This window comes from Balaenoptera borealis, assembly GCF_965194805.1.
Source record: "Balaenoptera borealis genome assembly, chromosome: 13".
NCBI lineage: Eukaryota > Metazoa > Chordata > Mammalia > Artiodactyla > Balaenopteridae > Balaenoptera > Balaenoptera borealis.
The window spans coordinates 48,317,908-48,342,544 of record NC_138870.1 but is presented as its reverse complement, the minus strand read 5'-3'; the positions used below and the strand labels follow the sequence as shown (position 1 = coordinate 48,342,544).

At 47.3% G+C, this 24,637-nt stretch overlaps 2 protein-coding genes across 16 annotated transcripts in view; one reads left to right on the top strand and one right to left on the bottom strand.

Moving 5' to 3' along the window:
- The first annotated feature begins 57 nt into the window (after positions 1 to 57).
- AVIL (advillin) lies at positions 58 to 19,268 on the top strand. 10 transcript variants are annotated; one of them, XM_082351229.1, is made up of 20 exons: positions 58 to 2,190; positions 3,126 to 3,210; positions 4,564 to 4,638; positions 5,356 to 5,552; positions 6,972 to 7,080; positions 7,171 to 7,281; positions 7,547 to 7,749; positions 8,184 to 8,262; positions 8,772 to 8,870; positions 9,563 to 9,716; positions 9,819 to 9,919; positions 10,401 to 10,538; positions 10,643 to 10,801; positions 11,592 to 11,771; positions 13,470 to 13,615; positions 13,726 to 13,870; positions 15,343 to 15,531; positions 16,157 to 16,225; positions 17,151 to 17,267; positions 18,686 to 19,268. In XM_082351229.1, exons 2-20 carry the CDS (start codon positions 3,145 to 3,147, stop codon positions 18,797 to 18,799), a joined length of 2,451 nt encoding a protein of 816 aa, XP_082207355.1. In that variant the 5' UTR covers positions 58 to 2,190; positions 3,126 to 3,144; the 3' UTR covers positions 18,800 to 19,268. The 10 variants fall into 10 exon arrangements, with proteins under 10 accessions (XP_082207355.1, XP_082207352.1, XP_082207347.1 ...); XM_082351221.1 differs by having other exon boundaries at positions 890 to 905; XM_082351226.1 differs by having other exon boundaries at positions 9,563 to 9,919.
- The window catches only part of LOC309609570 (EEF1A lysine methyltransferase 3), a 33,465-nt gene continuing 11,450 nt past the window's right edge, over positions 2,623 to 24,637 (bottom strand). For 2 of the 6 annotated variants that reach the window (XM_082351278.1, XM_082351272.1), the window contains exons 5-6: positions 22,619 to 22,706; positions 19,910 to 20,519 (exon numbers count right to left, since the gene is read on the bottom strand). In XM_082351278.1, the coding sequence (XP_082207404.1) occupies positions 20,113 to 20,519; positions 22,619 to 22,706 (495 nt within the window). In that variant the 3' untranslated portion in view covers positions 19,910 to 20,112. Of the gene's footprint in view, positions 2,667 to 13,910; positions 14,188 to 14,210; positions 14,890 to 15,117; positions 15,142 to 19,909; positions 20,520 to 22,618; positions 22,707 to 24,637 lie in introns of those variants that run through there. The other 4 variants (XM_082351276.1, XM_082351274.1, XM_082351275.1 and 1 more) reach the window with 4 other exon arrangements.

Sequence of the window (24,637 nt, the reverse complement as noted above, 5' to 3'; positions counted from 1 at the left end):
ACGCCTCTGTCATGACGAGGCTGGGGCGCCCAAGCTGGGGGACCAGCCACGCACTCACTCAGCACAGGGATTTTGCTCAAGGTTACAGAAGTCGGGCTACATTAGCTCTTCCCTGGCCCCCATGTGGAATCAACCGCATTGCCATCCAGGTGCTTAATAAGCATATCCTTGGTGTCCTGTTGACTTCTGGGGAGGAACCAGAAGCCCCAAGGGATTTAGAGTCTTCCTTCTGTGCCCCTTACCGATTTCCCCAAACTAGGAGCCTTGAAACGCAGAGCCCAGCGTGGTTCTTGGCACATAGTAGGCACTCAGATATTGACTGGACTGATATATGACCCCAAGGGGCAAAACAGGATGACCTAATAACTCACTCCAGGCCCTTCTCCCAGACTTCCCCTCTGAGAAATGCCCAGGAGCTTCTCGGGAGGCACTTGCCAGCCTGGACATCCCAAGCGCTTGGAGGGGCGGGGGTGGGCAGCCCCAGCCCCTGCTTCCTGTCATCAGTGTAATGCATTCATATCTACAATATGGCAAATTTCATATCCTCCCACCCTCTTTCCTGCATTATTGATGGGCTGTGCACTTTTAAAAAATCAATTAGATCAGGGCGTGGAGCTGGAGTTAAAAGAAGCCTTTAAAAGTCTGCTCTTGTTTTTGCTGTTTTGAATAGGAACAGATACAGCTTTCTCTCTGGTTTGAATAAGTCAAGCCCAGGGCTAGGTTGGCTGTGATTGGCCAGGACTAGGAAAATGCGGTTAGGATGCAAACGCAAGCAAATATAACCCAGTGTATGCGCAGCCATTACTAAGGTAAGGCAGCAGGACCTGGAACCTCCAGCATTGGGTGGTTCCTCAACAGTGCTTACCCGCCAGAAAACTGGGAAGACCGCTGAGAGAGAAGGCAAGGTAAGTTCTATTTGGTTTATGGATGCACGTCAATAGAGCAATTTTACTTGAACTAGAAAGAAACAAAAGAGAGAGGAGATTAAAATTTCCTTGGCTTTGTGTTCTCAGATGAGGCTTTTAAAGGGTTGAACCAGGAGTTTGTGACCAGTTTTGCAAACTTCCTGCTGAGAAGTCGAGGTGCTTTTTAGAGACCACAAAACATAGGGCACACTTTCAAAAGCTTGGAAAGATTCACCCATCTCAAAGAGATGGTATGGGGCAAGGCAGACATTTAAACCAGCTTCCTCTGGGGTCCGTTCCTAGGAGTATTGGTAAGAATTAAGGGCCACCAGCTTTTAAACTGGGATTTCAAAACTGCACCCCGCCCAGCGGTTTGTGCAGTGGTCTCAAAGGGTGCTGAGTTGATAAATCAGGACTTGAGGAGGAGGGAGGGAGAGACTGAGCTTTGGGGGACTTTGCTCAGTCCCCCAGTCACATTTTCTGGGTGTTCCAGTATGGCAAAGTCCCTGCTTTGAGCATGTCCTCTCCTGCATTTCAGGGACCCTGGCCCAGTGAGCATTTTGATTGCTAAGTCCCTGCTGGAAAATGGGACTGTTTTTGGCCTCTGGACTCACAGTTCTAATTAGTGCCAGCTGGTTTGACTTTTACCAGGTTTACTCTTAACCTCTCTCCAAGGAATGAATTCCTTGTCCCCTTCCCCTAATTGGGTCACAGCATTTGCCTTTAATGACTGAAATCTAGGGTCTGAAGAAAACCTGAACAAATATTTCCTGGCAATTCTAAGCAGCACAGGGTGGGGCAGTGCCAATTATCAAATTAAATCCTTAAACACTGGCAGCTCCGCATCACTGCTCTGCTTTAGTCCTGCTGTAGCAGTAGACAAAGAGAGTTTTTTGTTTGTCTTTTGTTTTGTTTTTTTGCCAATGTCCATACTAGATAATGGCACATACTCTCCAAACCTGGGTTCATCCGCCAAGGCTTAAGAAAAGAATGGCCAGACATGCTCCTCTTAACAAGCACAATATGCCTCCAAATAGCAAAACCCCAGATAGTCCTTTCTGGGTGGGGTTGTTTTTTCTTTTGTTTCTTTTTCTTTATCCTATGTAACTTCATCAGGCCCTTCCTTTTTCCTTTGCCTCTTGAGAGCGTTCATCAGTGATGTGTATCAATCAGATTGCAAGCCCCTTGAGAGCAAGAACCAGGCAGGAATTTTCATTATTTAAAGCCTGTGTGGCCATGGACGTGTAGGTGCTTGATAACCCTAGACACACTTCGAACAGAGATGGTACGCAGTCCACACTTCTCTTTACCTCTTCCTCCCTCTCCCCACCCTGTCTGTGGGCGGCCACAGAACCACTGTCTGGGTCTGTGTGGGAGGGGGCGGGGGGTGGGGGGAGGGTCTGCCCACAGGCCACGCCTACCTACCCCTGCTGGCACCCTGAACTCTTTGTCCCAGGCCCAGCCCTGCCATTTTACTTTCCCTTTTCTTCTGTGAGACACAGGGAATATATTAGTCATGTGACAGAAGCAGAATGGGTTGTCTGAGTTTTAGGATAGTTTACTTAAAAAAGTCTGGGAAGTAAAAGATCAAATTGTTGACTGTGGAGAGGACCTGGCAAGCAGGGAGTCTGGGAGAGTTAGAGGGATTGGGAATGAAAGAAGGAAACCCAGTTTGGAAATACTTATTCCGACATGGGCTTTTCAATCCCATATGCCACTGAATTTAGGTAAGTTACGAAGGGCTGCAGTACATCACAGAAACTAGAAAAGAGCACAGATTTTAAGATCAGGTATGGATTTCATTCTAGTGATATTGAGTAAATTATTTAACCTCCCTGAACCTCAATTTTCCCACAATGTAAGACAAAGAAAATATACTCAGCTTATGAGAATTAAATGAGAGAACATAAAGTCAACCAGCACAGGGCTTAGCATATTTGTCACCCCTTCAGTAAATAATCATGGCTGTGTTGTCAGAGCTCTTAACAAGGAAAGTGGCAAGTGGGAAGCAGAATTTCCGGTGGGGATCCCTGGGCCAGCCAGCCTTATGACATGAACTTGGACAAGTCATTTTCCGCATCACTGTGAGATAGTGCAGGGATGCACCACAAGGACATGGCAGGATGGCTGACAAGAGATTGGGAAGTGACTTAGGAGGAAAGCTGGCTGGATGACTGCTGTGAGAGGCGTCATCTCCGTGCTTGCTCTGTGATGTTTCAGTCCCAGGAAGACAAGTGCCATGTCTCTGAGCAGCGCCTTTCAGGCTGTGGGCAACGACCCTGGGATCATCACCTGGAGAATAGAGGTGAGCTGGGCTGGATGGGGGCAGAAGACTCTGGTCTGCTGAAGGCCCTCCACATGCCTTGGTCTCCTGTCTGTGGTTCAACAACAGTGAGAGGCAGCTCCAAAGGGCACGTTTTCCGATCCTTGACCCCTCCTGGGTGCTCAGAGCAGGCGGGTGACAGGTGGAGGAAACGTTCTTGGCCTTGGAGAGCAGGGCTCCAAGCAAAAATAGGCTTGCCTTTTATCCAGCCATCTGCATTTCTAGTAAATGCCCTGGAGAGATGGGTGGGGCCCAAGCCCCGAGACACCTGGCCGCTTCTGTCAGGACAATGGAACCTGTCTTCCACGGGGCACTCTGGCTCCTGCAGGGTGGTAGGAAGATTTGGCGGGTACAGCACAGATCGGTGCCCTGCTCATCCCTTCTCCCACTCGGGCTTGAGCCCCTCTGGCTGACCTCAAGCTCTAGCGGTCTATAGTTGGGAACCGCCCTGGCCTGGCAGCCTCACCCCACCTCCCTGCTCTGAGCCCAGTGAGTGGCTCTGCTGCAGAAAACGCAGAGGTGATGTGCCCCACCTCACCATCCTCCACCACGAGGGGAGTCACAGCCCCCCAGCAAGCAGCTCAGAGCTTGTGAGAGCCCAGGTCACTCCCACTGTTTTAAGGCTCCCGGTTTATTTAAAAACTAATAAGTACTAAAAGAGTTAAGCAAATTGTGGGATATTTAACATTTTTACATTTAACACACATATTTTACACAGAATACACTCAAACATGACTGCAGGTTTACCTACTTGGAGATAGTGATGAAAGTCCACGTCTGAGGCCATTGCAATGGCTCTCCTGGGACGAGCCAGACATGCAGGTGACAGGTGCATCAGGGCTCCAACCCAGACTCCAAATACAGAGCCCTCGGCAGGAAGCCTGCACACGGCCGGCACTCCCCCCCCCCAGAGCCTCACAGAATCCTGGCTCCCCCCGTTCTCTCAGAACTTGGCCAGCTCTGGGTGGTCAGAGTCAGCGCTGGAGGCACTCTGGTGCAGCGGCTCAGAGATGGGCTTTTACTTGAGGGCTTACACCCAACTCTACAAAGGACTGAGGCGGCTCACAGGCTGTAGCAAGATGAGGCCAAGCAGGCGGCGCGAGGAGGATGGGGTGAGGACAGGCACCGGGATCCAGAGCCAGGGCCGGGCAGGTGGAGTTCAGCAGAAGCCAGAGGGGTGGCCGCACTAATCCTGTGGCTGACCGCCACGCCCCGTGGGGACATCTCCCTTCTCTCCCCTGCTGCCTGTGTCAATGATGGCGTGCAGGGGGAGGCCTGGGGGGGTCGGGGGAGGAGGGAGAGAATGCAGCCTATACACACCCCTTGTCCTTCCAGAAAATGGAGCTGGCGCTGGTGCCCCTGAATGCCCACGGCACCTTCTATGAGGGGGACTGCTACCTCATCCTCTCGGTGAGCACCATACCCCCCATTCCCATGAGCTGCTCCCCTGAGAGCCAGCTCTGGGGCCCCACTGGGAGATCTGCCCATGAGGTTAATCTGGTATCCATTTTGATTCTTCCTTGCTGTTATATAGAACAGGCCTCCACTTTGACTATCAAAGGGTTTCTTAGGCCAGGGTTTTAAATTTTGCATCAGAGGGTATGGGTGTGGCCCTCAGTCTGAACCTCAGCGAGTAGCCTACAGCAGCACTTCTCCCTCCGGGACCCAGACCCCAGATGACAGTGCTGTGAAGGAAGGCCAGGTGGATACAAGGCCATCTCTGGCCTCAAAGTACTCATCTAGCGGAGGAAACAATCTCCCGCGTGGACAGTACTGACAGAGCCATGCAGATGGACAGCAGCACTGTGCCAGATGTGCAAGCGCAGGGGTGCGAAGGAGCAGCAAGAAAAGCCTGCAGTCCAACCCGGAAAAGATCCCCGTTGGTCTCTGTTTATTTTGAGAACAATAAGCTGTCAACATTCCCCAGATGTGGGGAGGGATTTGGGCTGCCAGGGCTTGAGCCACAGAGGAGGTCTGCACCCGGGCCACTGCAGGGAGGGAGGGGCCCCAAGCCTGCCAAGGGCAGGACACAAGTCACCGTAGGCCACGTTCTTCCCACGCCAGAAGGGCCAGCAGCGAAGGGGAGGCGAGCTGGCGCCTGACCTCATCTCTCTGACTACATCCCAGACCCGGAGAGTGGGCAGCATCCTCTCCCAGGACATCCACTTCTGGATTGGGAAGGACTCCTCGCAGGATGAGAAGAGCTGCGCAGCCATCTACACTACGCAGCTGGACGACTACCTGGGGGGCAGCCCCGTGCAGCACCGGGAGGTCCAGTGCCACGAGTCCGACACCTTCCGCGGCTACTTCAAGCAGGGCATCATGTGAGTAGCTATGCACAGAGCAAGGACGTAACCGCAGTTTACCAAAGAGGAAACCAAAAGGGCCAAAACGTATATGAAGAAAGTCATCAGAGAAATGCAAATCCAAACAAAGCCATCATTTCCACCTACTAGAGCAGCGTAAATTAGAGAGCTGAGAGGCGCCAAGTGTCCTCGAAGCTCTGGGGAGACAGGTGCCCTGCTGGTGCAAGTGAGGACTGGCCCAGCATTCCGGAGAGTAGTCTGCTGCCACTGGGGCAGATCTCACCCCCCGGGGTGTGACCCAAAGGAGCGCTCACGTTCCCAGGTCCACAAGGGCACATGAACCAGAACGTTCACGTTAGTGGTGGTGGGAAGCTGCAGGCAACGTGGACAGGAAAAACACTCCGCGACACGGCGGAGTACCATACCACAGCTGGAAGCAACAGATTAGAGGCACATCGGACATGTGGACAGACCTTAAAAACACGGGGCTTAGGGAGCACAGGTAGAAACAGGCTTGAAATATAGAACAGAATGCCAGTGTCTGTTTTTAAAAAAATACATAAACTCAAAACAACAGGCCACATTTTACCAGAAAGAAAATAAAAAGACAGATGTTAAACTGTTAGAATGGATGCCTATGGAGGGGAGAGAAAGGGGGGTAGGGTATGCAGATAAAAGGGAACACACAAATACTTACTACAAGAGAGGGTTCTCATAAAGGCCAATGGTGAAAACCTTCCACGAACTGAGGAGCTTGATTACCTCAAAACTTTGCACTTGAGATTGAAAAGAAAAAGGAATTCCAGTGGGCTTGAGAGTTCTGAGGCTGGTCCAAGGCCAGCTTCTTGCAGGTCAGCAGTCCCCACTGAGGACCTACTGGGCACAGAGCACCACAGTGAGTCACCAGGGAACCCTCTGCTCCCCGTGGCTTTCTGCGTGCCCTTCACGTGTGGGACGCCGGGGGGGGGGGCTGGGCTGGGGTGAGGGCCAGGGGCGGGAGAGCGGATTCCTGGAGTGAGTTGGTTTTAAGGCCACGGTGTCATTAACGTTTCTGCTCCCGCCTGACCTGTGCCCCTCTCCCCATCACACGCGACATTCACACAGTTTCTAGAACGAAACAAAACAAGTTCTTCTGTGCTCTGGGGACTTCATCAGTGATGCACCCTCTGTCTGGAGAACTAGTCCTCTGGTGGTTGGTTCCTACTCTTAATATCCCAGCTCAAATGTCAGTCCTTCGGAGAAGACTGCCCTGAACACGCTGTCCAAAAGCCCACCGCTGAGTGCACCTCTGTGGCAGTGGTGACCAGCATCTATGTTTACCCGGCTCGTTTACTGTCGTCACCCGCGTGGGCAGAGGTTGCATCTGTGTGACCCACAACTGTCTCCCCAGTACCTAGCACATAGCAGGTGCTCAATAAATAACGGATGTTCCCTCAGCTACAAGAAGGGGGGTGTGGCCTCTGGGATGAAGCACGTGGAGACCAATACCTACGACGTGAAGCGGCTGCTGCACGTGAAGGGGAAGAGAAACATCAGGGCCACCGAGGTAAGTCCTGCCCCTTGTCTGTCCTGGGCCCAGGGCCTCTCCGCCTAGCACCTAAGAACTCCTCCTACATAATGTCTACCTCCCCTGCAGGTGGAAATGAGCTGGGACAGTTTTAACCGAGGTGATGTCTTCCTGCTGGACCTTGGGAAGGTCATCATCCAGTGGAATGGCCCAGAGAGCAGCAGTAGGGAGCGTCTGAAGGTGTGGCCTGTTCTGTTGCTCCCTCCTCTCCCCCAGGGCCTCAGGGGCTTGCACTCCCTCAGCTGCCCTTTCCTTCTTCTTTCCTCGCTGGCTCTTTCCTGCCCTTCAAGCCAGACCCCTGCCTTTGAGCAGCATCTGTTTCAGAGACAGGCCACATGTGCGAGCCCGCGACTCAGCCGGGGCTCCTCAGCATCAGGGGAACTCCTGTGTCTGGGATCCAGGCTGCTCCTCCGGGAGCTGAGTGCTTCCTCGGGCTTCTTTACAGGCTATGCTTCTGGCAAAGGATATTCGGGACAGGGAGCGAGGGGGCCGTGCTGAAATAGGAGTAATAGAGGGAGACAAGGAGGCGGCCAGTCCAGAGCTGATGAAGGTCCTTCAGGACACCCTCGGCCGGCACTCCATTATCAAGCCTGCGGTCCCCGATGAGATCATAGATCAGCAGCAGAAATCAAATATCACGCTGTATCAGTGAGTAGTTAAGCCTGGCTGCTGGTTGGAAGCTGGGGTAGGGGGAAGGTGTCCCCCCGGAAAACCAGCACTTCTGCTTGGCTCCTCGTTTGGGGTGCAGGTGACTGGCTTTCTTTCAGTCTTTTTCAAATGCAGCTTCTATAAGGAGCTCGGTGTTCCCTGAGCAGCTACCATCTGCTCTTGTTAGCAACTCTTCCTGGTCTCTGGGGGAGACCATTCCTTTGCTCAGATCTATACGTGCCTAGGGATGTGGACAGGATAACGTTCGGGAGAACAGAGTGCATCACATTCCTGTCTGCATTCAAGCCATGCCTGTCGCACGAAGTCGAACTCTACCCAGAAACTCCATTCTAAGACAAAGCCATGAAATATCAGATTGACTACACGATGCTTTGTAGAAGAGAAGGTACAGGCTAACTTCTCCCCTTCTCTAGTGTCTCAGACTCAGCTGGGCAGCTGGCGGTCACAGAGGTAGCAACGAGGCCTCTGGTCCAGGGCTTACTGAACCATGATGTAAGTAGAGCTTGGGTGGGCTTGGCTTGGGGTAGCCAGACCTGGCTTCAGAGGCAGACCCTAGGGAAAGGCCTTCCTCATGGTCTTGGGCAGGAGTAACCACTTTTTTTTTTTTTTTTTTTTAATTTATTTATTTAATTTATTTATTTTTGGCTGCGTTGGGTCTTCCTTGCTGCGTGTGTGCTTTCTCCAGTTGCGGTCAGCGGGGGCTACTCTTCGTTGCGGTGCGTGGGCTTCTCATTGCGGTGGCTTCTCTTGTTGCGGAGCACGGGCTCTAGGCACGCGGGCTTCAGTAGTTGGGGCACGAGGACTCAGTAGTTGTGGCTTTTGGGCTCTAGAGCGCAGGCTCAGTAGTTGTGGCGCACGGGCTTCATTGCTCCGCGGCATGTGGGATCTTCCCGGACCAGGGCTTGAACCCTTGTCCCCTGCATTGGCAGGCGGATTCTTAACCACTGCGCCAGCAGGGAAGCCCAGGAGTAACCACTTTTATCCCTGACCATCTGCTTCAGGACTGCTACATCCTGGACCAAAGTGGAACCAAGATCTATGTGTGGAAAGGAAGAGGAGCCACAAAGGTTGAGAAACAGATGGCCATGTCTAAAGCTCTGGTAGGAGCTATGGATGTGCAATCGTGTCCAAAAAATTCTGTCCATAACACATCAGATGTGCTCAGAGAGCCATATGAGGCACCAGAGCATAGAACATCGCAGTTACATACATGACTTCAAAGTCAGACAGACAAACTGGGATTCAAATCCAGGTTTAATGCCATCTCCTGGGGTTGTTGTGAGGATTAAGTAACATTTATAAAGCACTCAGAACAATACCTGGCACACACAGCTGCTCAGTAAAAGGTGGCGGTTATTATTGAAGGAGATATCACATATCAAGGTCAATGGCCCTGTCCTCAAGGAGCTTATGACATTGTGCAGACCCATGCAGATGAACCAGGCAGGATGCACTTACAAAGCAAGAAAGGGGCAATGAAGGTGATACAAAGTCAGTAGAGTACAGGAGTGCTGAAGGAACACAGAATAGAGGATCTTACAAAAAAAAAAAAAAATCAGTAATAATCAGGACAGGCCAATGAAGAGATGCCAAAATGTTCCGCTCAGTCCTTTCCTTGAGGGCAGGTAACTTGGTCCCTAGACAGAAGTGAGTTAGAATTTGACTCTGACTCCCAGAAGGGAACAATCCTACCAACTGGCTTCACAGGGGTGAATCACCAGCCAAGTCAAGAGCCCAGTGCAGTCCCTGACTGACCTGTCCTTCGGGGGTTGGGGGGGGGGGGCACCTGCAGAACTTCATCAAGATGAAGGGCTACCCCAGCAGTACCAACGTGGAGACCGTCAGTGATGGTACCGAGTCAGCCATGTTCAAGCAGCTGTTCCAGAAGTGGTCAGTGAAGGAACAGACCGTGGGTCTGGGGAAAACGTTCAGCATTGGTAAAATCGGTAAGATTGCCCCCAGATCGTGTTCTCACTGCCAGGACTCTTTAGAAAGGCAGGCACAGGTGCTTTTTGCTCACTTGGCTTCTCCCAACCCCTTCCGTGCAGCTAACGTTTTCCAGGATAAATTTGATGTGACTCTGTTGCACACCAAACCAGAGGTGGCAGCCCAGGAAAGAATGGTCGACGACGGCAACGGCAACGTTGAGGTAAGCCCAGTGACCCACATCCCAGGGCAGGCGGCAGCACTGGCCCTCCTGGTTGCTCTGCTGTACAGAAGGGGCACGTGATTCCGTGTCTGCTTTGCTTTCCTTTCCACCTCTGGCACCTCAGGACTATTCAAAGGGGTGTCTGAGTCTGCAGGGTTTTCCCACAATTCTTCACGGAAGTGAAAGGTAGATACTCCAGTGTGCTATCAATAACTCACCTGGCAGACATATTCAAATCATCTCTGAGCCATGATGGGGATGCATCTGACCAGGGACGATCCAGTTCTTGGGATTCAAATCATGCAAATGTGATAAGCCCTCACCACTGGAAAGAAGCACCAGAGGGGGAAGGTGTACTTTGAATGGACGTTAGTGCCTCCCCCACCTGGATTCTCTGCTAAGCATGGCCCAGTTCCCTCCAGGTAGCTGTTTCTTCACAGGACTCCCATCTCTGGGGAACTGTGTCTCCTTCTATGCCTAGGTCTGGAGAATTGAAAACCTGGAGCTGGTCCCCGTGGAGCATCAGTGGTATGGCTTCTTTTATGGGGGAGACTGCTATCTGGTTCTCTATACGTACGAGATGCACGGGAAGCCGCACTACATCTTGTACATCTGGCAGGTAGGCCTGGGGCAGGCTCTCAGCTTTGGATCCTGGCGCCTCCTCTGGCCACTGAGCTAGGGCCGGGGGTAGCAGGGACCCATCGCACCCGCTCACCACTGCAGGGCCGCCACGCCTCACAGGATGAGCTGGCAGCCTCGGCATACCAGGCGGTGGAGGTGGACCGGCAGTTTGATGGGGCCCCTGTGCAGGTTCGGGTTACCATGGGGAAGGAGCCACGCCACTTCATGGCCATCTTCAAAGGAAAGCTGGTTATCTTCGAGGTGAGAGCCCTCAGATAAAATTACACCATAAGCAGAATGCTCAGAACCAGCAGGTCAGCAGGAGACTACAGTAGAGGAGAGGAGGGGTGGAGAGCAGGGCTTGGGGAAGACATAGACAAGGGGGTGAATCTCTCTAAGACACTGAAGTGAATCCCGACTGCCTAGGGCTTCAGGTCCAAACCACTTCCTAATTCATGTTCAAGGTCTTTTATAATCTGACCCATATTACCTGTGCAGGCGCATCACCCTCAGCTCCCTAGCCTACACACTCCACTCCCGTCAGGTGGGTGTCCTCATTAGACCTCACATGTGCCATATCATTACCTGTCCACCTCCCCCAGAGAATGTGCCCCTTCAGATTCAAGTTCCGTTTCTTCCATGAAGCCCTGGCTGAAGCACTACCAGGAATGTATAATGTCACATGTTTGATATACACAAGACTGTGGTCAAGTCCTAGTCTTGTCATTTATTAGCCAAGTTTCTAAGCCTGTTTCCCCATCTGCACTGTGGGATAATAATACCTACTTCACAAAGTTATTATGAGGATCTATAAAATGATGTAGATAAGGCACCAGCAAAGAGCCTGGCATATAACCAAGGTCTCAGAATGAAAGCTAATACTATTGGTACCATAACTCCAGCTCACCTCAGCCTCTCCCCGTTAGCCTAGACGCTCCTTGAGGGCAAAGACGGTGTCAAACAAACACATCCATGTTCTCCACAATGCTAGCCCAGTGCCCGGCGCACATGGTGCACCTTAGTTCCGGACTCTGCTTTTCTCTCTGTCTAGGGTGGGACTTCCAGGAAGGGAAATGCCGAGCCCGATCCTCCGGTAAGGCTCTTCCAGATTCAAGGAAACGACAAATCTAACACCAAAGCGGTGGAGGTTCCAGCCTTCACCTCCTCCCTAAACTCCAATGATGTCTTTCTGCTGCGGACCCAGACAGAGCACTACCTGTGGTATGGCAAGGTAGGATGGCTGGCCCAGTGGTCGTACCAGCCCCTCAGAGCCCAGCCCTGCACCAACCCTCCTGTCAGCAAGGGCAAAGGAACTAAAGAGTAGGCTGGAGCAATCCTCAAAAAAAGGAACCTTCTCCTAAAGGATCTTCAAAGGGACTGACAATGTTCCCCACAGTTAGGCCTCCAATTAGAAACTCACTAACACACTGCTTATATCCAGGAGACCATCCATAAACCTCTAAACACATGGAGGCTGGATGCAGGCTGGATAAGTCAATCTTTCCACACCAGTTTGGTGAACTGTAACAGGACAGCCATGAACACTGAACAAAAACACTAAAAATGTGATTTTTGTCAATTTAGATTGCATCTGCATTAAAAAGCACTAAAATTGTTTTGCAAAAGAGAATTGAACAGGAAAAGATGCTCAACATCGTTAGTCATTGGGGAAATGCAAATGAAAACCCCAATGAGATACCACTACACACCTATTAGAATGACTGAAAAAAATAAAGATAATATCAAGTGCTGGTGAGGACGCAGAGCAATAGGAATTCTCACACACTGCTGGTGGGAAAGCAAATACGGCCTTCGGAGAACAATTTGACAGTTTCTTATAAAACATACACTTAACATACGACCCAGCAACCCCATTCCTGGGTATGTACCCATGCGAAATAAAAAACTATCTTCACACAAAAACCTGTACACAAATGTTTATAGCACCTTGATTTGTAATCACCAAAAACTGGAAGCAAACCAGCTGGAGGATGGATAAACAAACAGCGGTGCGTCCACACAATGGGATACTACTCAGCTATGGAAAGGAACAAGCTGTTGATACCCGCAACTGCAAGGATGAATCTCAAATGCATTATGCTAAGTGCACAGTGCACTAGCACAAAGGCTACATAGTGTATGATTCCATTTATGACGTGCTGGAAAAGGCAAAACTATCATGATGGAGAACAGATCAGTGGTTGCCAGAGGTTAAGGATTCAGGGAGGGTTTGACTACAAAGGGGTAGGTAGCCCGAGGGAATTTTTGGCAGTGGTGACACGACTGCTCTGTTTTTGTTGTGGTGGTGGCAGCATGATTCTATGCATTCGTCAGGAGTCATAGAACTCTACGGCAAAAAGAGTGAATTTTCCTATATATAATTTAAAAAATAAACTTAAGGGACTTCCCTGGCGGTCCAGTGGTTGGGACTTCGCCTTCCAGTGCAGGGGGTGCGGGTTCGATCCCTGGTCGGGGAGCTGAGATCCCACATGCCTTGGGGCCAAAGGACCAAAACATAAAGCAGAAGCACTATTGGAACAAATTCAGTAAAGACAAAAGAAAAAATGGTCCGCATCAAAAAAAATAAATAAATAAAAAATAAATAAACTTAAATTTCCTCTTAAAAAATAGTCAAAAGTAGGTGCTAAAATTCCAACTGAAAGCAAAACAAAGGTGACTTGTCAATATCCACTGTGGGTTTCAGAGTTTAGTCTTGTCCTTTGCCACCACTGTTTTCCTCCGTGCCCCCCCGCCCCTTGCCCCCTGCCCCTCCCAGCACCAGAACAAACCTATCTATCTCCCCGTGCTGAGGTACTGTGGCTTGGTAGATGATCCTGGCTGCACTGAGCTATTAGTCTCAGACACTTTTTTCCCACATCAACGTGCCTGTGTGCAACTAACATCTGTGTTCTCCCCACCCCACTCTCAGGGGTCTAGTGGGGATGAGCGGGCAATGGCTAAGGAGCTGGCCGGACTTCTCTGTGATGGCACCGAGAACACAGTGGCTGAGGGCCAGGAGCCAGCTGAGTTCTGGGACCTGCTGGGAGGAAAAACTCCCTATGCCAATGACAAAAGGTAAAGGACCACAGCATCCCCTCCTCTTGGCTCCCCCTGCCTACCAGACTTGTGAACTGCACATGATTTCTAAGCAGCTCAGTTCCTCTACTAACTGGACTGTATTGCAGACTACAGCAGGAAATCCTAGATGCCCAGTCCCGTCTCTTTGAATGTTCCAATAAGACTGGCCGGTTCATTGTCACTGAGATCACAGACTTCACCCAGGATGACCTGAACCCAGATGATGTGATGCTCCTGGATACCTGGGACCAGGTAAGACAGCCAGAGAGCTTGGAACAAATGACAAAGATCCTCAAGCTTTAGGCTATTTTTTGTGTAGTACCTCTCCCCAACCCCCCAGATAAAGCCAGGGTAGCCCTGGACCATCCCCAAGTCAATCAAACATTTGTCAGTGGTGACTAAAGGAAGAACCTGCTTTTTGCCAGGGCTGGAGAGAATAGAATGTTGTTTAAAACTCACCATCCTGGGAATTTTCCCACTTTGCTTTAGGAAAATCACGCCATCCTATCATCATGCACTCCATTCTCTCAGGACCAAGCGCAGCAGGCTCCACACCCAGGGATACGGGCCTTTTAGGGAACAAAGGGATACGAAAGCGTACCTTCAAGGCAGCCCCTCCGCCACATCCCATTTTCTTCAATTCGGCTCAGCAAACATACTCAACACCTTGTCCGTTCTAATCACTGTGCTGGGTGTGGTGTCACCAAGGCCAAGGGCCTCATCCTACTCTCAGAGTTTACAGGCTGAGGCGGGGTGGAGGAGACCGGACATAGAAACATCATTTTAGTATGATGGAGGTACGTATGAGGTGCCATGGGAGCACAAATAAGGGGCACTCAACACAGTTTAGGGATTCAGTGAAGACTTTCTGGAGGAGATGGCTCTCAGACTCAGAGGATAAACAGGCATTAATCATGTAAAGAGGGCATTCAGGCAAAGGAAAACCAAGGCATGAATAGTCTAGTATACAGGGAACTACAAATAGTATCATCAGAGCATAAGACAGAGTTAAAAAGCACCCTAGAGGTGGAGCTAAAGAAGTAGGGGTGGGCCTTACCTACCATGTCAAGAAATTTGAAATTCATTGGGGAAAGCTACTGAAATTTAAGCAGGCGAGTGACATGGTCAGACTGTGCTTTAGATAGATCACTCTGGCGAGTGTAGGAGAGGAGGGATGGCTTGTGAGGAAAAAGAAGACTGTATGTTGGGAGACCAATCAGCAGACTACCGTCCTAGTCCAGTAAGAGCAGCTGCTGGCCCACACAGGAGCTCTGGAGTAGAGACAGAGGGATGGTGACAGATTGGACAAAAGCATAGGAGGTAAATTAGCTAAGTCCTGGTGTTATGGAAGGCATTTAGGATGACTCCCAGGTTATTGCCTTGGGTGACTGAATGGACACCACTCACCAAGAATGAAGACACAGATACAAGTTTAGAAAAGAGCTACATTTTGGGGGTGTTATATTTGACGTGCTTGGAGTCAGCCAAGAGGAGGTGTTTTGCAGGAAGCTGGATTCAGGAAGCTAAAGTTCAGAGAGAGAGAGTTCAGGACTGGAGATGTAGATTTGGGAGATACATAAATCAAAATGAATCTGAGAAAAGCTTTACTCTGATGAGGCTGTGAACTGCTGACAGGGAAAGACAGGGCAGCATGTATGATCTAGTATTGATACTTAGCCCTTGGTATGAGTGCAATAACAAATACTCAGTCTCTACCACAACAGGTGTTCTTGTGGATTGGGGCTGAGGCCAACGCCACAGAGAAGGAGAGCGCTCTTGCTACCGCCCAGGAGTACCTGCGCACTCACCCCAGTGGCCGAGACACCGGCACACCAATCCTGATCATTAAACAGGGGTTCGAGCCTCCCATATTCACAGGCTGGTTCTTGGCCTGGGACCCTCACATTTGGAGCGTAAGAACAGAGAGAACCGGGAAGATGTTCTTACTGCCAGGGCGCTCGGCACTGAGAGTTCAGTGGGATGGCGGGGTACTCAAGGGCTGAGTAAACCCAGGACCGCATCTCCCCCACTCCCTCTCCTCTCCCGCTTTTTACTTTCCTTCTCTTTCGCGCCCACCAGGGCACTAAGTCCAGTTAGAGAATTCACAGCTTGCCTCAGGAACAAGCAGTGTGTGAAAAAGTAATAAAGTTTATAAAGTATATCCACACACATTACTTTTTGAGCTCTACATCCTGATAGCTAGGGAACATTGTTTCCTGTGTTAACAGATGAGGAATCTCAGAGAAGTTATTTGTCTGAAGTCACAATTAACCAGTAGGAAGAAGCCAGGTTTACTGACTCCTAGTCAACTGCTCTTAGTATGAAGCATTGAGGGGCCACCAGCAAAGAATGCAGACCATGTTTAAGTACCTTCCAACCCTGCATAGACCCAGAAGGGGGGATTTTCATTTTTGCTTATCCCTGAAATGTCTTCTGTCCCCTGGCTTTTTTGCTTCTCTTGAGGGTACAGACCAGGCCTGACATGTCCCTCCCCTATAAGCAGCATCTCATGCTGTATTTTCTATCTCTTCTTTTCAGGCAGGGAAATCATATGAACAGTTAAAAGAAGAGCTGGGAGACGCTGCTGCTATCACGAGAATCACTGCTGTGAGTTTCTTGGAGGAGCTGTTCACAGGCAACCAGAGCCAGAGAGAAACAGCAAATGCTACAGATGCAACATGGCCAAAACCCTATCATGTCCTTCTTAGTATCACTCTGGTGGTCTATTTTGATATGAAGATTGTTTTAATCGGTAGAAATGCAGGTCTCAGAGCCAAGTTCCTTATTTTACTGCCTTCCAGAATTTAGAACAGACTTGCTGTTTAAAAAAACAACGAAAACAAAACCAAATTTTATTATTCAACTCTCTCCGTCATTCAGGACAAATTAAATTTACTGGTAGTATTTTTCAGAAATAATAAGCTTCTAACCCAAATGATAATGTTTATCAGTTTCTGACAGGGGCGTCCACAGAAACTCAGGCCATTACCCCTATTTTAATGGCCAAAAGAAGTGGAGCTTCTGGCCAGGAATCCAACAGCTCTTTAACATCAGGACAAGTACATGGCACCACTGTCCAAACGATCTGGCAGTTTTGTCCTTTGTGCTGTACAAACTCAGGATTTCAAAGCTAATGGCAATGTAGCATCCTTTAAAAATATTTAAAAGAAGTATGACTTCAACTTGAAGTCATTTGAAGGCTGGAAATGTAGAGCCCAAGTAAAAGTACCAATAGAAGGAATGTGATCACAGTATTTAAATGATGTTTAAGCAAAACATCTAGGCCAAACTGGCTATACAGGATTTACCTTAGACTTACTGAATCACCTTCCCAAGAAGGACCCTAAAATCTTAATATTTTAGATTCCCAGACGATTCTGACATGCAGCCAGTTTTGGGGACCATTGTTCTAAAGGATGATTATAAAGTATCAAGTGGTAAAAACCAAAATTTAAATATTATAAACACAGAACTTCAACTGCACAGACCTGAAGAGTCTTTTATCCAGTGTCTACATTCTTATTCTCCCTAGGATATGAGGGACACAACCCTCTCCCTGAATTCGGAGCCAAAATATTACCCTGTAGAAGTTCTGTTGAAAAATCAGAGTCAGGAGTTGCCTGAGGATGTGAACCCTGCCAAAAAGGAGGTGAGTGGCTGCATCCGATGTAAGTGGAGCTCTCCATGAGTAAAGCACCATCTCAGTATACAGCCTAGGACAGATCTGGAGCGCTGTAAGCACTCAATAGACATCTGAATCACCCAGGAGCTCAAGCCGAAAACCCAGGGCTCCTTCTTGCTTCTTTTTTCTCACCTCCCACATCAATCCATCAGCTAGCTTCCATCTACTGCTCTCCATCTCTCTGCTGCCAGTATGGCCCCCAACTGGTTTCCACCCCTGCCCTACAATCTGTTCCCCACATAACAACCAATGGGCTTCTACAACAGATGATACTTTTCTATTTAAAACACCTTGAATGGCTTCCCACTGCACTTAGAATCCAAAGTTCTTCTGATGGCCCCGAAGGCCCCAAACAATCCGGCCCCTGCCCACCTCTGATTTCATCTCACAGACCACTACCCTTTTCACTTACCGCCCTTCAGCCAGTGGCTGTTTTTCTGTTCCTCGAACATGAGCCTTTATGCTTGCTATTGCTCCTGCCTGAAAACATTTTTCTCCCAGATCATCAGACAACCAGCTCCTCCTCACTATTTAGGTCTCAGCTGCAATGCCACCTCCCCAGGAAGGCCTCCCCTGACCACCCCGACACTGCCTCCCTCACCGCCTATAGTCCCTTTATACTGGGTCACCGTCTATCTGCCCCGCTCCAGTGATACCCTCAAGAGCAAGGACCTTGTCTGTTTTGTTCACGCCCACATTCTCAGCTTTTCAGCATCTAGAATGGTGCCCAGCAGATCACAGGCACACCTTAAGTTTCAGCTGATTGAATTAACAGTCATGTTGAATGAACTAATTTATTTCCCCCTTGAAGGGGAAGGGCCTCTGGATTTTCCACAGTGTCTTATCTAACCAACTCTTAAGTATCTGGGCTGCAACTTTCTTGAAAACAGAGACCATATCTTAATAATTTTACTTGGACAGAAAATATTCATTAATCATTAATAAATAAATGTTAGGAGAATTTTATGCTCTCACTAAGGTCCACCTGATCTTGCATTTGAAAATGTCTGGATAAAAAATGGCACATAAGGGCAGAAAGCAAGGAAAACCATCACTCGATTTAGTTCTCCATTCAGCCAAAGCCTGATGTTCAGAACTTGTACATAATATATAACCCATTTCTTGTCCTTCTGGCAAGACACTGGTGCCAGGTAGGGCTGTGAGCGAATCCAGCCAGGGCTTTCAGAGGCCAAGGTGGGACTCCACAAGCCAAAGAACTCTCCAATGAATAATTTAAGTCTATTAAAAACTTTCTGAAGAATTCATTCTACTTCCCCTTTCAAGGAACTACCTGGGACTCTCTCTTGGCCCCATTTCCCCGACCCCGTTAGCACTGACAGGTACTAGGTCTTCCTTCTAACTAAGAACTTTGTCTTCTCTCTTAGAATTACCTCTCTGAACAGGACTTTGTTTCTGTGTTTGGCATCACAAGAGGGCAATTTGCTGCTCTGCCTGGCTGGAAACAGCTCCAGATGAAGAAAGAAAAGGGGCTTTTCTGAGGCAAGGCATCTGCCTACTGCAAGACCCCAGAAGAAAGCAGATAGTGCCAGTACCAGGAAGGAATTTCTCTACTAATTTCTGTCTAACATCCAGCTACTTAATGTTGATACAGTAGGCTCTGCAAATCACAGCATGTTCTCCATTTTTCTCATCCCTGCGTTCCTTAGTTGTTATATACCTAAAATGTTAGCTGCCCACTTTTTAATTTTTGTGGCCTCAGCAGAAAGCACTAAAACTGCAGGAATCTGGAGAAGTCAAAAGTAAGAGAACAAAAAAACTAAGTTTAGAGTGGTTAATATTGGGGCAAGGGCCTAAGTTTGTTTTAAATCTTAAGATCGGTATTTCCTATTTAACCCACAAAACATTGAAGTTATTCACATATACACCCTGAAGTCAAAATCTAAATGCTCAGAACTGTATGTGCCAGAGATTTTTAAATTTTCAAATAAAGATACCTGTAAGAGCAAATGGGAGTTCTTTTCAGTATTTTGGGTCTGCCCATTATGGTAACTATTTTGTTCTACTGGGAGAAATGTCTCAGTCCTGGGCAAGTAAAGAGGCACTGTTGAGTGAGCTCTCTGGATAACTGGAATCCCTGTTGACCTAAGAATGCCAAAATCTGCCTTACAGCTGTCCAGGAAACCTCAGTCCCCACCCATCCACACCCCACTATCCAGAGGAGAAACAGGGCCATGTGTTATTAATTTCAGTAATGAGGCCAGAATCAGTGTGTATACCACTGCAGAGAGCCTTCAAAGCACGCTACAGACATCAACAAATGAACCACATTTTCCAGACAACTCCAAGTTTGAGTCAACAATTCCAAAAGAATCCATGTGGCACAAGTAATGTAACTGGGGAAGTTCCAGGATAGAAGCATAGTCCAAAGCGTCACAAAGCGAAACCGAACAAGAGAGTTCTATGTCACAGGAGTAGGATGGAACAAGGTAGACATTTTAGGGACACCATAATAAATCCGCGTTGAAGGCAGCAGCAGCACAGTTGGTGACACCTGTTCTCCCAGACACTGTCAGTCACTTCAATGAGACCCACCTGTTGTTCTCTAAAACCTGTCACAAGTCAGGCACAAAAAAAGCTAGACCCAGCACTACGCAAACAAAGAAAAGATTCTATTCTCTTTATTATATAACAATTTTATTTAATAGCTTAACCCATGAAGTATATAATTTCATTATAAACTCAAATGAAAAACAAATGCTGGGTTTGAAGAGGCTTAGGAAATAACTCCTTTTTGTAATAATGTCCAGAGTTAAGAATAAACATTTTCTCCTGGGCCAAAAGTCTCTGGAACCTATTCAGCCTCTGCTGCCTCTTCGCCTTCTCCACATTCAAACCGCACGAAGTCTACTACAGACACCCCTTGGGGCTGCACATACTGTCCCAGTGTGATGGAGGGATCCAGCAAGTACGGCTGGGACAGCATCTTGGTTTCTGCCTCTCCCCCAGGCTCATCGTCCAGGGAGCCAACAGAGAGAGGAGCCATGCCCACCACATGCTGCCCAAGGCGGCGGCCAAGGTCTTCAAGGTTTGCTTTCCGCTCAGATGTCTCGCAGATGACCAGGGCCCCATACTTCCCCAGCACCAGGTTGTGGAGCGAGGGACTGTGCATTGCCCCATGGACATAAGAGCCAACATAGAACCCAGCTGGCACCTTCACCCATGCAGCTCGTTTAAGAGTCATGTTTTCTCCCAGTTTCCCTGTGAGAGAGCAAAAACAAAAAACACACTTCCAGAATATGATGCCCATGGTAGTACTAAAATACGCACAGAAGCAGCCAAGTTTGGGAGACAGTCCTCCGCATTTACACCGTGGATGTGCCACAGAGGGAGAGATACCATTTTCAGTGTAAATAGGAAAAGAGGTGTGGGGGGAGAGGGTGGGAGAAATGGAGTGTACTTTACAGAACACCAACTAGGCGCCATGCTGGTATTTAGAAACACAGGCTCTGGTGTCACACAAACCCTGGGCGCAGGTCTCAGTTCTGCCTCTCACTGGCTACGACCTTAGGCAAGTAACTTAATGATATAACCCCATTTACTAATTCATCAAGCCTTCATTTTCTCTTCTGTAAAATGGAGATGATGCCACTTAAAATAACCAGAGAACAGGGTTATTGGGAGAAAAAAATGCGTAAAAGAACTTATTACAGTATCTGGCACATAGTGAGTGCTCCAATCTGGCTATCATCACTACCTTAAACTCAGGCTTAGAGAGCTTAAGGAACCTGCCTAAGGCTACAGAGCTAATGTATGGCAGAGCTGGAATTAAAACTCAGATCTAGGGACTTCCCTGGAGGTCCAGTGGTTAAGACTTCGCCTTCCAATGCAGGGGGTGCAGGTTCAATCCCTGGTCGGGGAGCTAAGATTCCACATGCCTCGTGGCCAAAAAACAAAAATGTCAAACAGAAGAAATATTGTAACAAATTCAATAAAGACTTTAGAAATGATCCACATTAAAAAAAAAAAAATCTTAAAAAAAACAAAAAAACCCCCCTCAGATCTGACTCCAAACCATTTGTGTTTTTTCCCACCAAATCACCATCCCTCCCAAAAACCACTATAACTGACACAGACAACTCCTGATCATCCATTGTATCAGGAAAAAGTCCAAAACTAAAAGCCCCAGAAAATCCAAAGCCCCATGTCATCTGGTGGTTTCAGCTTCCCCTCATCAAAAATTAAAAGATAATATTTTCAGAGTTATTTATAAGAACCAAAAACAGATTCTAGTTTCCTCCTTTCTCTCAGGATGCTATCCCCTCTAACAGAAGTCCAAAGAAGCCAAAAGGTAGGTAGGGGTAGGAGAATAAACAAAGGCGTCTGGGTAAATATTCCTGAATTAGCCATAGTTATAACTAAAAGTCATAAAAGGGAAGTAACCAGAAACCAAAAGGAATCTTAAAACAGCTCAAAGCATCTACCCAATAGTTAATTCCCAGAAACTGGCAAGGCTGAAACACCCAATTCTTCCAGAATTTCTTAATAAGTTCCATACACGGCTGTCTATCTGGTTTTTCAAACATGACTCACTGAAACATCATACATACTTCAAGATGACCTGATAAAAACAGAATTGATGTCCTGACTGGAAACATCAGATGAGCAGTAAATTCCCAGCAAGCTCCAACCCCAGCCGTACCTCCCTCCTTCCATCGAGGACATGTACGAAGAAGGCAAAATCCCTACTACTCCCACCGCCAATGATCCAGATACGGCTCCTATATCCAGTGGTTCTGAAAGAATGTAACTTCACAAATTCAGGATCAGATTTTTTTTTGAAGAGAGGACAAATTCCTAAACATGATGCCCTGAAATACTCCTGGATCCCTTCATAAAGAAGATGAAATGACCTCTGACGGACTATTTCCTTCCTAGTGTATAGAGAGGTAGTCAACCAGAGGTCAAAAGGCCATCTCTGCCTAAAGACATGCTTTGTTTGGTCAGCACAGTGATGCCTACTAATTTTAATTAGTTGCAAACAGCTAAAAACTAAAATTTTTTTCATACAGATCTAAATTCTTTTAAAGGAATTTAAAAATTCTGATGACACTGGGATCCCATTTCCCTCAAAGTAATAACAGGTGGCTTGGTAATGGTTTTCTTCAGCAGAGTGTGAGCTTTTCAGGGTGTCCACTGCTCACTAAATATCTAACACACAACCCACCTCTCACATTCAGATTATCAGACCCTTGAAGGAACTTGACCTTGTAATTCTTGATCTAGATTTGGAGGAATAACAAAGATACCAGGAGATCCAGTTATTAACCTCCAGTTTCCAGATCCTTACAAATACTCACCAATTGCTAAGGCCAGCTGATCCTTGAGAGAGCCTTCTCTCTCACGCCCAGCTGGAAGTTCAGAGAGCTCAGAGGAATTCAAGAAGCCCTAAGTGCACAAAGAAAATGAACACGAGTCAGTCTGTATAATTAAAATTACCAAGAGACTAAGCAAAAATATAGTCTATTTCTCAGAAAATGATTTAAGACAACTAAGTATAAATAGATAATGTTTTCATTAAGCCAAGAACGTTAAAAATTGCTAAGCACTCCACCCCCAATTCCATCCCAATCTGTGGCCTAACTTCTTAGAATGTAGTTTCCTAGAAATCAGAAACAATATTTTCATACAATCATAAAATGTTGAAACTAAAAGGTTTGTAGATTGTTGGTAGGAATGAAAAATGGTGCAAATCCAATGGCAGGGAATTGGACAATAGCTAACAAAACTACATACACTTTTATCCTTTGACCCTGCAATCCTTTTTCTAGAAATTTACTCTAATACACTTCCAACAATACAAAAGTACATAGGCACAAAGTTATTCATTGAGCAATTATTTCTAATTATAAAATACTGGGAAGTCTAAATGTCCAAACAGGCCGAGTCTGGCTGAATAAACCACAGTACAGTCACAATATGGAATACTATGCGGTTGGGAAAAAAGAGAGAAGAAAAAAGATGGTCTCCATGAGCTGCTATGGAATATTTCCAGGATATATTAAGTGAAAAAAGCAAATTAAAAGAATACATACATATTATACCAACATTTGTGTAATAAATATTTGTATAAATATGCTTATTTTTGCAAAAAGGATAACCAGAGATTAGTGGAGATGGTTATCTACAGGAGTGGACAGGAATGGGGTGGAAGGGAGAGGAGGGAAGACTTGTTTATGTGGTTGGGGGAGGAGGGAGGAGAGTTTTAACTTCCAGAACCTTGTTAATGTTTTACATATTCAAAAATAAAATTAAATTAACAAGGATTGGGGGTGAAAACAAACACTGACTAAACAGAAACAGAGATTGTAACTGTATTTCAAAGGAATAACACAATCTCAAAAGGGGGAAAAAAACTAATCCAAGTTACTTTTGATACAGTCCTTTGGCCACATAACTTCAAAGTAAGGACAAAAAGAACATCAAAGAAATCTTGAACTCCTTAGTAGGTTTGTTATTTGCAGTGGTCAGGGATAGTAACTCTGAAACAAAGTGTGTACCCTACAGAGAGTAAATAAGCAAACATACTGAAGTTGCTAGAAGCCAGTGTATTCACTATGAGAGAAGGAAGGTACAAATATAGAAAGGGGGAAGAAAAGAAGCCTGTGGTGCAGGATTAGAACTGAAACACACACACACACACACACACACACACACACACACACACACACACACACACTCATTTCCTAGCTCTGCTGAAAGAGCAGAGCAGCAATGACATCTCAGTAGAATTAAGCATACCTAATGCTGCCCAGATCTTGGTTTCTAAAAACCATTCCCCCACCAGAAAGGATCAGGACCCCTTGGAGAAGTTGCCAATCCCATGGCTGGGGCAAGGAAAGTATGACATATACCCAGAATACTCTGTTATGCCAAAAAGTACGGAAATAGTCAGAAAATAATAAGGCCATACCAAAAAGACAATGGAGCCGGCTTGCATAGCCTTGGCTTAAACTTGCCAAATCCGGGGATAATTTGAGCATTAAAATGACTAATGGACCCGCATGCAGCAACAAAGACCCAACACAGCCAAAAATAAATAAATAAATAAATTCATTAAAAAAAAAAAAAGACCAATGGATTGTATAATGAATTGTATAAAAGAAGAATCTATGAGTCAATGTTGCTACTGAGTAAATCCCTAAATAAAGAGAGGAGAAGTCTCCTTATTACAATAGAATGCCACCTAATAAAACTAACACATGTGAAAGAAACTGTAAGGGTTAGAAAAATAACCATTATGCAACTATCACAGTAACAACTGATCCTGACAAGAATCATCAAGGGATGCTAAAACTTTTAGGCAAAAGTTTTTTGAA